Raw genomic sequence first — 15,706 nt, 5'->3', positions numbered from 1 at the left:
CTCATCCTTCACCCTTTGCAGAAAAGAATCCCAATGCTGGTTAAAAGAATGAAAATGCGTGGTGCTTTTTAATTCTCCAACCTGTTTTGTGTTAAAGAAGCTTGGGCAGAAACCCTGATGCCCTATACATATAGTATCCGCAAAAAAGATTTTTATAGACAAATATCTGAACTAATTAAAGCAGCGGCAGCTTTATTTATTGTTAGTGTTAATGGAACACAACGCTTACAGGTTACGTTGGTTATAATTAAGCTGTTTACACAATAAGTAATTACTTATTGTGTTACAATAAGTAGTTCCAAAAATCTCTTGATTTCAATCCAGTACCGGAGCAAAATACAGAGCGGAACGTGTGCACGGAAACAAATATGTCGTCATGTAGTCTGAGCCGGGTCCCCATGGGCGTTTACCTTGAGCAGGTCGAAGACATCAGCGGCATCTAGACGGTAGTCGCACAGCCGGTGCAGCAGTTCCACCTGAGTGCGAGGAGGGAGATCCTCAAAGGGACCTTCTCGAAGTGGGTTGGGCTTCCCTTCTTCCAGCTCCCACCGGTAGCTGATGATGTCGTCCAGGTAACTGCTAAATGCCTGTGGGCTAAAGGGGCGGAGCGAGCACATGAAAAGAAAACAAACGGATGAGAAACTGAATACAACAGAGGAAGGTGCCAAAGGGAAGGCAAGACTGACAACCTTTAACACCTATATATATTTAAAAAAACAATGCACGCACACACACACACATCATCATCATAATCATAATCATATTTAGTTTTTCCTGCCGATGCTGTGGTCGTTCCATTGGGTGTCAGTATCTATTTCTCTGTTTAGTCATACTGGCTCATATCTCTCAACTGAAGCTCTTCCATTGTATTGTTAGTATGGAGAGTTGTGGAGGAGTTAGGACCTCAGGTCGGGGGCCTGCTGAGCAGATAACAACTTAAATAACTTATTTTATTATAATATTATCCATCATTTGCCACCCCAAAATAATGGATGGTTGGATTCATTCATTTGATTGTTGTCTAAATGTTTATTGGATCATGAGGTTATTAAGAACGGCAATACAATAATAAGATGCATATTAAAACAAATAATGAAAATAAATTAAGACAGTTTTTTTTGGGGGTCAATAGAGATCTGTCAGCATGACTAAACAATCGCAAATGCCTTGTGCCCATTGTTAGGAAAACATTCCACATCTTAAAATCCAGTAGGTGTCATTTTCGAACGCAAAAAGGTCAAACCAGCCTATCGGCTTCAGAGGACACTGGACCGGGGCTGGGAAAAAAAAAGAAAAGGGAAGACTAGTTTCTTAGAATGACGGCAGAGTCGTATCTCTTCTACCAGTGGAAGCTGGTAAATAAACGCTGGTTCCGGTTCAGACCTCGATTAATCTGTACCTTTCAGCTCCAACTCGGCTGAACGGAACAAGGGCTCGGGGCAGGGGTGGGCTCAGAGAAAGAGGGCCAGAAAAATGGCTTATCTTGAAAGAGCAGCGTGCACTTTTCACACAGCTGCAGTCCCCCCCCCCCTCACTCACTCCCCACTTTCCGTCCTTCGTCCTCCCACCCAACATGCTCCCTCCCTTCTCTCCCCCGCTCCGGCAGAGCGTTTAACACATGCGGATGAAAAGGGCAGCTCTGTGAAAGGCTAGTCCCGGGCGGCAACCCCCGGGATGCCAGCGCCTGTCCAGTCCAATAAGGCAGGTTGTCCTCCTGTAACCGGTCGCATGGGGGGAAGAACTGGGACCACTGCGCTACTTTTCAAAATGATGGGCCCGGGGCGGGGATGGGTGTCTCAGAGGGAAGCCTCATCAGAGAGTAAACCCATGTTGGGATTTGGGTTCAAACTCACTCTCTGACATGGTTACGGAGGGGGGGGGAAAGGTGGTTTCCGTGCCTGTGCTGTATACAAAGTGTACGCTGCTGTAGTGGAGGAGCACTCTTTCACCGCAGACCTTATGACATCGTAGGGCGCGTACATTCTGACGCCTCAGCGACTCATCGCGTCGGTTAGTCAGACTTCCTATGGAGGCTCTCTGGGGTGCTATGACTAATTTAAAGAGGAGATGGAAATACTGCTTTTATCTTTGCAGCTACATGTCAAAAGATGGGGAGGAGGGACTTGTATTGATTATTTTTACGGCGTGCCTAATGTTTTATTTAAAAAAAATGCAGGAGCTGCTTCCACTATGCTAGATCTGGTAAGATGAAGACCTAGAGTGCAGGAGTACGGCTTTAAGCACTTTGCGTTAGAAGGCATTGTGACTAATAAACCCTTTTTCAACAAATTAAACAGTATTAAATAAGTAAATATATTATTTGGCTGCTTGTGGTGGGACATTATTTCGGACTTGGGCCCTATTTGTTCAATATTTTTGTGTTTCTTAAAGCAACATCAACTTTTCTCGTATGGAAACAAAAAGGGTCATATCAATTTTATATTGGTATATTATCACAAACCGCCCTAATGCACTGCTGAAACCAGGCTATGACACAAACTATACGTGACTAAACGTATAGATCGAATTGTAAAACGCTAAACTTTGGTGTCATTTGCTGCTAGGCAACAGTCAAAGTGTTGATATCATGAACGCCAGTGAACAACAAATTCTCCTTTGGCCCCAAATTAAAACCTCATCTAACTTTTGGGACAGGCTGCACAGCCTCTCAACAGCATTTGCCTTTTTTTTTTAAATTCAAATCTTACGTGATGTCATTGCGCTGGTAGCAGCCTTGCAGAAGACAAGCAATGAGGTCCCTGAGGAAGTCCAAGTCCTGCTCTGACAGGGCTTTCTCCAACTCCTGGATGAACACAACAAGAGAGACAGGAGGGTTAGAACACACGGGAAAACCAACAGACCAGAGACCTGAGTAGAAATTAGCTTGTAGAACATATCAATGGTTGCCATTCTGAATTCTGACATTTTTGACTGATCAAACCACGGATGGATAAGATAAGAAAAGGAAAGATACTGCATGAAGAAGACTATTACTGAGCCCACTGGTACCCGGGTAAATTAAGCTGGCAGAGGCAGACAGCAGGAGGTCTTGGTGTGCCGGTGGTTGTTTGGCTGAAGCAGAGGTTCAAGTTCAGCCATGACCCCTCTCCTGGCATTGTGCTTCCGCCATTGAGGTTTTATGAAGCGGCAATAACCGGCAGAGCAAACTCTAAAAGACCTGAAAGCACCAAGGAGAGATGGGAGGCAGTAGGGGCCTAGAGCTGCACACACAGCCATGCCCTCCCAACCCCCTCCCCTACCTTCCTCTCCCTTTGCTGACCAACCACAACGGAGCGCCCCACACGGCTTCCCAGCATTCACCGCTTTCCCCCAAATGATACCAAAAAGGTCTGGAGTAGAGTAGAACAGAACAGAGAGAAAGAGAGAGGCTGAAAGAGCAGAAATGCAAATGCATTTGCTCCGTCAGCCAAGTGTCCATTTCACTTAAAGCCCCCTCTAGCAGGTCACAAACAATCCCCCCGAGGCTGGAAGCAAACAGGAAAAAGAACGTGCCTCCCTGCATCTGACCACTCCTTCCTCTTACACAAGCGACCGATCAAAAACTCTCTCCTTCTGGGTGTGTCACTCTCCCCCTATCATCCACAGATGTACTACTACAGGTTCAAAGGTTAAAAAAATACAAAAAAAACAATCATCTCGAGGACAAGGCGGCATGCTCAATCATCGCGCACTCGTCTCTTATCCGTCCGCCCCTCTCTAGCGGGAACCTGGTCCAGCATAGGGGTCGCCAAAGGTCGGCGTACACACCTCCCCGCCGGGCGGTAGGTAAGCAACCGGAAGCCCGGAGCCAACATGACAGGACGATGACAAACGGAGGCGGGCAGAGTGGTGGTTGAGAAAGAGACCATTTGTGTTTCTATACGAGGCTACAAGAGAGGGAGACAAAAAGGGGAGAAAAAAAAAAAGACACCAGGAGAGCCATCGCGATGACGAGACATACAAATATGCTACGTGCACTAACCACATGAAGAACAGTTCATTAGGTTTCATGAGCACATTGTAACGACCCATTTAAAAGTCTACAAATCAAACGTTGTGTTAAACAGCAGCAAATGCGACGCAGTCTGAAGAAGATCAAACAATTCGTCGACACACCGTAGGCAGGAAGGCTTTGTGGGTCAGAACACGCAACGCAAGGGCCAGAGCGGACAAGACGATATTTCGAGTCTAAGGGTGGAGGGACTTTTTTTCAGCACGGCCCTCGTCTCGCTGTTTGGCCGCGCAGCTGTGCCATGGCCGTGACCTGTGATCCTCACAGGACGGAAAGGCAGCATGCGTGTCCCCGCGTGGAAAAGGGTGCGGGTGCGTCGGAGATCCTGTGTCACGCTTTCTTCCATTTCCTGGTTTCCCCCCCCCCCTCGTCTGGCGGCCTCCGAACCGGACCGAGGCCATCCATCAGAGACAGACTGCACTTTGATCTCGCTTCACAGAAAAAAAAAAGAAGAAAAAAAAGAAAAAGGGTGGAGGGGGGGGGGGGGGGGGGGGGCGGGGGCACGGCCAGGGGGACGAGTGGAGGGTCGAGGAGGCAGATTGGAGGGCTCGCTACAGCCCCTGGATTAACGCCGCCCTGCTCCACCTTTGAAGTGCCACACTGGCTCTCAGATGGCAGACGGAAGGGGGGGTGGGGAATTGATGTAGTGTCTGTGGCCTTTCTTCGGGCCCTGGCTCTAACTAACCCTTGTCGCGATGACGGGCTGAGAAGGACACCCTGCTGTGCAGCTGGACACGTCCTGCGAGACCGCCTCCGTCGGCAGATCGAACCAACGAGGACACCACCCGCAAACACGGTCGGCAACAGACACCCCCCCCCAAAAAAACCCCACACTTTTACAGACACGCACGCGTGCACGTGTCTCGGCAGAATAAACACTTTGCAGTACTTTGCCTGCTTCACATTAATGATCAATGGGACTTGTAGATAAGAGAGCTGGATGGGCGATAAACTTTAAAGGGCACTAATCCTAGAGCCAAAACAAATCAGGCCATTCGTATTCACACAGGCGCTCACGGGACAAAGATTGGAGGGAGAGTCAAGGCTTGTCAAAAGGTGTGTCATCACTACAGTCCTTCTGTAGGGCGGCCTTGCAATCAGCAGTTTGCCCTGAAGGTATTTGCTAGTCCTCGCACCCGTCTCCCAGGCTGCTTCACTCGCTGGCTTAACCTCTTACTCCTCTCTTCCGCACCCTTTTTCCTCCCCCCTGTCTTGCTGCATGTCGCCTCCGAGGCATTCTATTATTCCTCCTCTTACAACACCCGTCCTCCACCCTACTCGCCTTCTCCTTATCCCATGAGAAGAGCCGGTGGCTGGCTGCGCTGAAGGTGAGGACAGTATTTTTTTGTGGTGAAAAACAAAAACAGCCCCCGCGCCCCGGTTGGAAAATCTCAAATCAAAAACAACTGTTGAAGGTGCAGTCTCACCTCTCCCTCGACTCAGGGGAGACAGTGTGAAGACGTAACACCTGTCACCAGTGATCTGTTCAAGCGCCTCTCGTGTAATGTTGACGAGGGAGATCCTTCGTAAAAAAAAAAAAAAAAGTCAGTTTGGCTCACCCTACCTGGAGGTTGGGGGGGGGTTGGGGGGGGGGGGGTACAGATGTGTATAGATACCAGGTACGGACATTGGTTCAGTATTTTAAGTGGGTATGCTGTGGGGCTTTCGTTTCAGCAAAGGATAGATTTGAGGCTAAAACAAACAATGAAAAGGTGCAGAGTCCAGTCCACAAACAACATGCATGTGGTTTGTCAAAAGTCAGGATGGTTTATAAAAAGAAAAAAAGAAAAATCGATTCAGTCAATTCTCAATTAGCTCCCTCCTTCCAACACTGGTTTGGGTTGAATGCCTGGCTGTGATGACCATGCCTCTCCATCAGACGCATGGATGGAAATTATTGAAAGACATTGACATCCAACAGACTTTGACAGACTCCCCAAAAACAGCGAAATAACTCTTAGAACGTGGCTCGAATGCGGATTCAGAAAATAGTGCACGCACATGTGCTGTTTAAAGAGGGCTTTAACGAAGCCAAGCTGAAGACGAGCCTCTGCCTCGGAGGACGCGACTCCAGGTCTCTGCTTGACCTGGGAACCAGGACGGAAAATGTTACGAGACAACTTGACATAAATCATCTGAGGAAGGCGCGGAGGAGACATCAAGGCTGAACCAAGTTCAAGGTGGAAAACACCATCTGCATCTGCAGATAAAAATGAAACACCAATGGCCCCCCATCATGTGTCCCATTCATATCGAAGAGAGAGAGAGAGAGAGAGACATGGGGTTGTGATAGTCAGTGGAGCGGCAGATGTATCAGCAGCCCCAAGGTTGTGGCAGATCCACAAAAACTGCAGCGTCGGGGGTTGGCCTCTCTGGCTCGTCTCACAGCAGATACTTTCCATGCCACTGCCGTTAACAGCCCCTCCGGGGTCTATATCACCAACAGTTGCGAGGATGTGTGCACAGTTAGCTGGAGGAGGGGACAGGAGGAGGGGGGTGGGGGGGGACATGATGGGGGCTGGGATGCCTGTTTGTTGTGTAAAGGCCTCTCTTCCTCTCCTTTGCTGTTTCTATTTTTCTTCCTCCCCCCACTCGGCTCCTCCAGGAGCCATCATCTGACAACACCTCCCCCCCTCCCTCTCCCCAGTCTCTCTCTCTCTCTCACACACGCCGCAGGAAGACGCCCTCGCATCCTCAGGATGTACCGCTCGCTTGATTGGAGGAGGAGCTGAGCGTTGACGTCTCTCGGGTTGCTGCCGCACGGGCATCCGACTTACGCATCGAAAGAACACAACTTGGAGGCCGATAGGCCCGGACGAGTATTCTTCATTTACAACACTTTTGCCGTTTGAGCCATAGGGGAAAGTCCATGTCCCGCTTGCACCGGTCTTAACCAGCATCAGAACACAGCTAGAGCCTGCGGGGGAAGGACACCATTTGTTTATGAAAATATGTGAACAGGAAGAACGACAACAGTTGATTCACGGAGCGCCACAACCATGTGGCAACAGTGACAAGACTAAATACAGCTCGCACACTACGCAGGGGAAATGCGACAGTGTTAGAAAGCTAAAAGATCATTTAAAAATGAAACCTTGTTTTCCTCTATCGTCAATTCCAACTTCTTACGGAGTTGTATGATAGTGTGTCAGGGTTAAGAGGACAGGTGGCCGGGCTTTATGAGTGGGGAAGAAGCCGAGTAAGTGTCTGTGTGTGTGTTTATGCGTGTGGGGGGAGGCACGGACGGCAGATCGAGCCTTTGCCTTGGCCCACCTCACCAGTATATGGGTGAAAGTCATTAAGCACAGGAGATGGGAGGCCACCTGGTGCAGCCCCGAGCCTCCCATACTTCCATTGTCAGCTCCGAGGAAACCGCATCATCAACTTCTGTAAAATGGAGCTTCCTGCTTCAGCTGACATCCCTGCGGTCTCATTCGCTCACTGCATTTAACATGCGCCCGCTTGTACGTGCGCATAGACACACACACACACACACAATGCCTGCTGGCCCCGAGTAGGGAAAACGGTCCCTGAGCAGGTTTGGTTGTAGACGTCGGAGGGAGGAGTCTTGAAAGGGAGAAAAACAACATAAAGCAGATGGCTTGCAGCCTCACAAGAGGAAAGTAACCTTTATCAAAGTGGCTTAATTGTGTATGTTTTAGACGACACACTGAGAACACAGTATATCTTGTATCTCTTTCCAAAATGTGCAAGACAAGCGGTGGCATATTTCTATTCAGTGTGCGGAATTGTGTATCGGTTAAGATAAGATTTAAATGACTGCAGCAGAGCACAGTTGTGCATCACACAACAACATCACAATATGCACAAGTATTCATAGAACATGGATCCAGCATGCCCTTGGGCATGGACGTGCTGACATTCACGTGGTGAGTGAGACGATGCATCCTTAAAGTATTAACACCGCAATATCAATCAGCCAATAAAGTTGTAAAAATATAATTGGTCACAATTTAATGATCTGATGCAGACGCCTCCGTAAAACAGTTAAACCGGGCTCAACTTGTGCTACGACTGGATGACGCGGTTAATTGTGTCCACACTGGCCGAACTGGCCACAATGCCAGTCAGAATTGACAACAAACGTTTTCAAACAACAGTCTTTTGGCTTGCAAGTTCATATTTTGACAACAAAACGTGTAAAAGAAGGGGGACTGGGAACATTCAAACTGTGCCAACCACAAATCCTCACTTAAGCATGTGGGGCCTGCCCCCCCCCCTCCCGAGCGATCTATGTAGTCTGCCAAGTGTGTGCCAGTCTGCACCTCGAAATAGGCCCCGCAGACGCCTACCCCTGCGTTCCCCTTGTGCCGGCGCTCTTGTGGCACGCTTAAAAAGAAAAGAGAAAAGCCAAACTCGACCATTTGGAATAATATCCCGTTCCCTCTCTTTTTTGACACACTACTTTTTTTTTCTTTTCTATGAGTAAATAGCTGCCTTTATTACCTCGTCCAACACCGACACCAGAACGGCGTTTCTACGCACGCCAGAAGTGTTAATTGGTGACTCGGCAGACTCCCACTGGAGGGCAGCTGCTTTGGTAAAAGTTCTCGCCGCTCGGTTTCTCCCGCGTCGTCTCCAGACTGGAGACAGACTCGGGGAACCATGGGGAGCTCCAACAATGGAGCCGGCACGAAACAAACCCTGGTGTATGTGCCTGCCCCCCCCCCCCCCCCCCTGTGCATGCACTCCCCATGCAAAGCAATCTGATGCATGTACTGCTGCTCTCACTTGTCAATCACAATTGGGAAGGGTGTAGGGGAGGGGGGGGGGGGGGCTGGGGGGGGCTCTTTACAAAGCCTCCTATCGCATTGCCTGTGAGGGAGGGCATTTAAAAAAAAAAAAATGTTCTTGATCTTCGCGGGGTGATCTCCCAAAGTGTGAAAAAGTCCCGACGGCTTTATGCGGAGACTGATCTGGCAAGAGAGTGTCAGAGGTTGGAGTCTGGAGGGGGGGGGGGGGGAGGGGGTGGGCACTGATCCCCGATGATGGCGCTGATGTCCGAACAAACTCGGGAGAAAGCTCCACAGTCCACCTTCTGCTTTGATGGGAGACACCATCACCGCAGCCAATCACGGCGTTCGCTCAAAAGAATCCTTTATTGGAGGTCATGTTTTAAAGGTTGTATATCCGAATTGTGGATAAAACTGGCAGGAAAAAAAAACTTGAAATATCAAGTGGAGAGTAATAATCTGGTATTTGTACATGTTAAAAACAGAATTCACATTTTAAATTTGGAAATCCCTCACATGTCGAGCCAGTTGCCAGTCACCGCCGTCCCTCATCCTCATTGTGCATTTCTGCTTACAAAAAGTGAACAAACATCTTAACATCACATTGGGCCAATTTTGACACAATTCTGGCAAGTCCCATAAAGAAACTGCTTTCTACAGTTATAATCCACAAAAACTGTGAATTTGCATAAGTGGGGCCACGGCGGAGGAACGGGTAAGCCCTGATCCTCTTCCCCCGTTAATCCATTTGCTTCGAGACAACAGAAACATGGATGTGCTCATAGGCCGCCCGCTCTTGCTTATCTACCACATCTAATAGGAATAAATCTCCCCTTACAACCGCACTGGGGGCTTTGCGAAGGGGAAAAAGAAAAAAAAAATAGGACCCACTCCCCAGAAGGGGCTGCGGCAGCTAGCACCCAGTCGGAGTGGAGAAGCCTCCACCCTCCAGGGGGATGGGAAAGAATGAATCACCATCTGGGGTTTAGTCACGGTGATGCCAGGGGGCTGGGGCTCGGGGAAAGGGAGGCCGCCGGGGTTCGAGAGAGAGCGACGGGGGCAGAGCCACGTCTAATGGGTGTGCTGGAGTGAGACAAGTGACGGCAAAGACAACGGGAGAGGTAGAATGAGAGGAGAGGCCTTCGAAACAAGGCCAAACAAACAGGCGGTAAACACAAGATGGAGATGAAGCTGTGGTCGGCGTGTAATGGCGAGTGAGGCGACACTTTGCAGCCCACACGAATAGGAGGAGAGAAGCCAAGGAATGCTTCCACAACAGGATCCACCCCTCCACGCAGGTGTCCAATTTACCCGGCAGGTTAGACGCCGATTCGGGCTGAAGTCGGGCTTATAGTGTTATTGAACCATTGCAATGGACGAATGACGATGATATGGCATTATAAAGAAACCAACAGGTTCAACGAGAGTGGAGAGTGACGGTGCTGTCGATCTGTACACTAACTCTCACTAACTCACTCTCACTATGCATGTGTGTGACAGTGAGATACTGAGACTCATAATGTCAACAGGTAGAACAAGAAAATCAAGTTACGGTTGGGATTACAAAATCGAAACAAAAGAGAATAATAAACGGGTAGGTCAAAAACTTAAGGTGACTGTTAAAGCTGGGTGCCATAGTTATTAGGACATTAGCAAGATGGCTCAAGCACATTTGACAATAGATATTACTCAATTGCTGCAGTTACTTGTGAAAAGTAACCGCCCTCCATCTCGCACAAGGTGACATAGAAAACACAATTTAAAGATGGCCCACAACATAAGGTATAGACACAGCTTCAGGGTTCACACAATGGCTTGAATTGATGAAAATATTAAGCACAAAAAGGCACGTGGCAGGTACACGGCATCCCTGTTGGCGCTAAAGATTCAATGGAGTTACTTTTTCTTAGATGCTTGTGTTCAATCAGCTTAATGTTCACTTGAAGTCTAAAGCCATGTTATCAGCAGAGCGAGGCAGCTCTGGGCCCAGTGTTAAATGGTAGTAACATCACAATAATGTTCATCATGTTAAATGTTTATTATGAATACAGTATTGGTTATGCAGTTCATGTTGATATTTGGCAGCAAATACAAAGTAGAGCTGTGACATCACCACAGGTCACCACCACACCCATTAAGATACATCCTGTGGGTGTCTGTGCAAATGTTAATGCCAATCCATCAAGCAGATGGAAAGCAGTTTCAAAGGGTGAGAACATAGATAATATCTGTGAATTACATCCATTACCCTTTTAGATATTTCCAGATTGGATCCAAGTGGCGGGCGAACTGACACACCGCTCAAGCACAACGCCATCCATAGAGCCACGTCACAGATATGTTTTTTCTGACCAACTACACAAAGCCATGTGGGTAATTTGTAAATAAAAAGGGGGGAAAAAAAGGCACTACGGGGCATAAGTTTGATTTGAAGGCTAATAAATTGCCCGCGTGTCTGATCTAATCACAAATAACGGGCATCTCTGTGTGCAACAAATGCCAAACACGTCGATGGTTCAGAATCCAGCGGCTGTTACTCCACAGACATCATGGATCAAGGGACGGCGCATTTGCCAGAGGCCAACAAGCCGGGCGGGGGGGGGGGGGGGGGGAACAAGCGCGTTGACCCTGGGACTCCTTCCTAAAGATCACCCTCTCACTCTTCCATGCCAATGTCCTGTCACTTTGTAGCCAACCCCCAATCTCCTACTTTCTTCACTTTTCTCCACTTCCTCACCCCCCACACACTCATTCTCATTCTCTCCATCTCACCCACTCGATTTGTCTCAGCCACGCAGACACACTGCTTTTTCCAGCTCACTGCCTGCAGTCGGTGGAAAAAGGGGCAACAGTGTCACCGAAGTGTATCAGCCGTGGAACTATGCGCACTGACCAGCACCGCAGAAAGAAAAGATTGGTACAACAATAGTACTGTCAGACTCAGTTTGCCAACATCCACCGTGGAAGAGGTTTCACAGAGTACAAGACATTGTGACCACAAATGTGCAATCCATTACAAAAGCTTTCATGACGAGAAAAAGAAAGCATTGTTTTACTGGCAAACTGGCAGCAGATATTAAGTTAGATGCCTCAGTCATCCTCACCTGCCAATAACTGTTACTAACTGGTGGAGTTCTTAAGTCCCGGTGCAGATGTGCGATCGAAGGCGCAGATCATTCATTGGTTCCCCGAAGGTAACATCAGGCACGGCCCATATCCCTCATACCACAGATGCCACCAGAGGTCAAATACAGAATAGGTGTCGAAGAAGGAAATATATATAGAAAGGCTTTGCATAGATTTACTTAAGGATATAAACATTCCCACATGTTTGTCCAGCAAATAGGAGCAAAGGACAGCGGCAGCCAATACAACACTGTGTCCACAACAAAGGCCTGACGCTGTGTCCGAGGCTGTTGACCCTGAAGCCCAGGACAGAGTGAAATCACTCGACGTTCCCCACTCCGTCACGACCAATGACAGCGGCTTCCTGCCCCAATTTGCCACCCCTGATTCTTAGGTAATTCAACCTACACATGCAGAGATTGTAACTGGAGTTGGCTGACATTACCCAACCGTTCTTACACAATTGAAGCCAACAGCATGTTAAAGTAAAAGAAAAGCAACACCAGGTTAAAAGACTTGGAGTCAAACAGATAATGACAGAGCATTATGTATAATTGGCTCATCAACTTCCTCAACTCTACGGCAGTATGTGAAGACAAAAAGATGAAAGGACAACACAGAGAGAGAGAGAGAGAGCACAACGTACTAAATGTGTGGCAGTGGCATAGCCAGCTGGTCCGGTTGCTGGTATGTGGCATTAAGCAAAACAAACATGTCCACCCAACAGTTTCTGCTCATTTCTTGGAAGGCCTCAAAGTAAACACGTTGGATCCAAAAGTAAGTGCTTTGGAACACTACTAATCGAGTGTCCGGATTGAATGCAAAATAGCTTACAAAAACGCACAGAAGAGCGACGCAGTAAGCAAATTAAGTGACCCCTTGAGCTTTTATCTTCATGTCGTCATATCTGAAGGGCAGCTATTTGTGCAGTCTGCCTGGTGTCTGTGCAGGAAAACACAGATGGGCTGACTGAGGTGGTCTCCCTTGGATCATTTTTTATAACTTCCTGATTGCTGACCAAAAGCACACTTAACGCACCAAATGGCACGGTGCACTTAAAAGCACGGCTTCAAGGGCAACATGGCCCGAAAGACCGCATGAGGCTGCCCTAAGGTCTGTGTGGGATACAGTGTTTAGGAAACAAACCATTAACTAAAGTGGGCAAACATGTGCCTGTCTAAGTATTCCAATAATTCAAACTGAGAGACAACATCCCTAGAAAGAAAGCAGGTCAATTAAAACAAATAAAACTATTTTAAGAGGTGGGGAATGACATGACACACAGCAGAGGGGTGTGGACACGGATCTAATACAATAAAGATGTGACAAAATGAGAACCGAGAAATGTGGTTTTCAGCACCGACACCGCATTCCAATCACACAATGTCGCTTGTGTTTCATTACGTATTTAGCGGACGCCTTCATCCAAAGCGACTTACATTGCATTATAACCCATGCTTTACATTTAGCCTGGGGAGCAATTAAGGGTCTTGCTCAGGGACACTTCGACATGGCACATGGGGCAGCTGGGATTCAGGACCACCAACCTTATGATTCCCAGCCCATCACACCACTCCATGCGCCACCATCGCACCTCGGAAGACATATTTCCGTTGGCTTACAATCACCGCACCAAAAGCGCTGAGCTTCTCTCACCATTTACTGCCCGGCTATTACAATCATAAATGTAGCTGCACGTAATACAAGGCCTGACAACCAAAGGAGCAATGACCTTCAACACTGATGAAGATGTCAAAGTACAAGACAACTACATCAATCTCAATATATTCTCAAAAGCCAGTTGCGATGGGGGGTGGGGGTGGGTGGGCACCTGCATGCTTAGTGATGCCTTTCAAGACGAAGCTGTGGGTAGCAGCAGGATGACCTCAGAACGGTGTTCAGTCACTTGTAAAGTCACAACCAGGAAGCCTCCTTTGAGGTGGACAACACATAATTACAACGCATTTGTGTATTTGATGCAATATCTCCTTGAGGAGAAATGCAACAGGACAAGAACCCCTCCCCATAGACCCAACTTTCATGTAAACACCCCCCCCCCCTCCCATCTGGCTCGCACCCCGCTCAATAACAAAGCGATGCCTACGTGTGCTTCTCCCCCGAAGGGGGTGGGGATGAATGAGTGATGGGAGGCTGTTGATGCGTGATGTTGACCGTACCGATCCCTCTAAAATGCAATCCTTCCTCGATCAATTAGACAACCTACGTCGGCTGTGCTGCTGAAGGCTCCTCAGATATATGCATGCTGAAATTAAGCTGTTCTGAGAAGTGCGAATACATTTTTTTAAAAGAAACATGTGTGTGTGTGTGTGTGTGTGTGTGTTAGGGGCGGGGGGGGTCGAGTGGTAAAGTTGTATTGTGTACCTCAATGGTCGGGTAATTCGCCGTTTAGTGCACTCTCACATCTCCAGCTTTTTCCAACTCAGCCGATGTGGGGAAACGCGCATTTCTTTAAAAAACGATTGCGTGTTGAAACAAAAACAAAAACAGTGCGTGGCGAGCAAACAATGCCCGAGCGGCATCTGCGTCCCCGTGGCTCCTCCAGCCAGATGGCTCCAGACCGCCAGACAATAAACTCCAGCCTCGCGCGATCAACTTCACTTTTTACGTCCACCGACGATGAGAAGGAATCAACACAAACACGATCCACGGTTGCACCAAGCAGGGCGGCAGGTCAGGTCATCACAGGGCTTTAAAACAAGTGTTCTCCGCGTCGCGTTAAAATTTGGTCTAAACAACAAACAAACGCGTTATCGCTGAAATGTTCACAGTCACACAAACACGCGCGTCAGCTTTTTTTTTTTCCTGTTTGAATGACCTGAAATGGGGGTCGCTCTTCGACACAAACACGCAGCTCTGGCCGAATGAAAACAAACGAGTGGCACATGGTTGTTACAGGAGCACCTTTTCTCATAAAGTTACTCGGGAACACCATGAATATAAAACACAATAAAGCCACGCGAAACTTTGATCACGGATATCTGACGATGAAAGCCCAACGTGACCGCGAAAACTTCAGCGGATGTCCCCGATGTCCCTTTTTAGCCACTTTTGGAGAGCCATCGCCGGGCAGTTGGGAGCAGCTAGTTAGCGTTTAGCTGTGCTAGTTAGCTCGTTACCTAACAGGATCGAAAGGAGAGAAGTTCAGAGGGCGCTGCTAAGCTGGTTAACCGGAGAGCTAGTTACGCAAAACGCGCTCCACGGACCGAGCACACCAAAAAGCTGACACAAACAACTTTTCATTTCCGCAATGGAAGACATTCCAGTGAGCGACAGCAAACAGAGTTTTAATTTACCTCTATTTCAAAGTCTGGGAGGTTGAACGCTGTCCTGAACAGCGAGCAGAAGTGGGCTATGGCGGGGACTTCCCACCAAGACTGGATCTCTTCCACAGAAACTGTACATCCCTGGGACATTTTCGGACTTGAGATAGTGTGTAACATCTGTGGTTCACATCAGAAGGTAGTTTCCTCAGCGACTTGCAATGTCTTCGTAACATTACAAACACGACAAAAGTTGCTGGTGTCGTCCTTTCTCACGCGGTTGCCATTGCGACCCGAAGAGCGCTACAATCTGTTCCAATCAGAGTCCAACCCGAGCCGAACAGATGGGAAGGACGATACCATCTCATGACGAGGAAGAGGGGGCGGTTACTCATTACTATAAATACAACTATAACTTGTAACAAGTACTCTACATAATGTCGACCGTGTTGTTTGTTTTAAATAATAGAACCTCACTAATGTTGAATACATGTGCACTTGGACACTCTGCTCATTACAGGAGCGGAAGTCTA

General features: G+C 48.1%; 1 protein-coding gene across 2 annotated transcripts in view; it reads right to left on the bottom strand.

Moving 5' to 3' along the window:
* LOC119195552 (chromatin remodeling regulator CECR2) overlaps positions 1–15,478 on the bottom strand; it is a 31,393-nt gene extending 15,915 nt beyond the window's left edge. Inside the window, exons 1-3 of one of the 2 annotated variants that reach the window (XM_037450555.2) lie at positions 15,207–15,478; positions 2,709–2,803; positions 411–594 (exon numbers count right to left, since the gene is read on the bottom strand). In XM_037450555.2, the coding sequence (XP_037306452.2) occupies positions 411–594; positions 2,709–2,803; positions 15,207–15,353 (426 nt within the window). In that variant the 5' untranslated portion in view covers positions 15,354–15,478. Of the gene's footprint in view, positions 1–410; positions 595–2,708; positions 2,804–11,870; positions 11,940–15,206 lie in introns of those variants that run through there. The other variant, XM_037450556.2, reaches the window with a different exon arrangement.
* Between the last annotated feature and the right edge of the window lie 228 nt (positions 15,479–15,706).

The sequence above is a fragment of the Pungitius pungitius genome, chromosome 6 (assembly GCF_949316345.1).
Source record: "Pungitius pungitius chromosome 6, fPunPun2.1, whole genome shotgun sequence".
NCBI lineage: Eukaryota > Metazoa > Chordata > Actinopteri > Perciformes > Gasterosteidae > Pungitius > Pungitius pungitius.
Note: the sequence above shows the minus strand (reverse complement) of the source record. Positions and strands in the feature narration are given on the sequence as shown.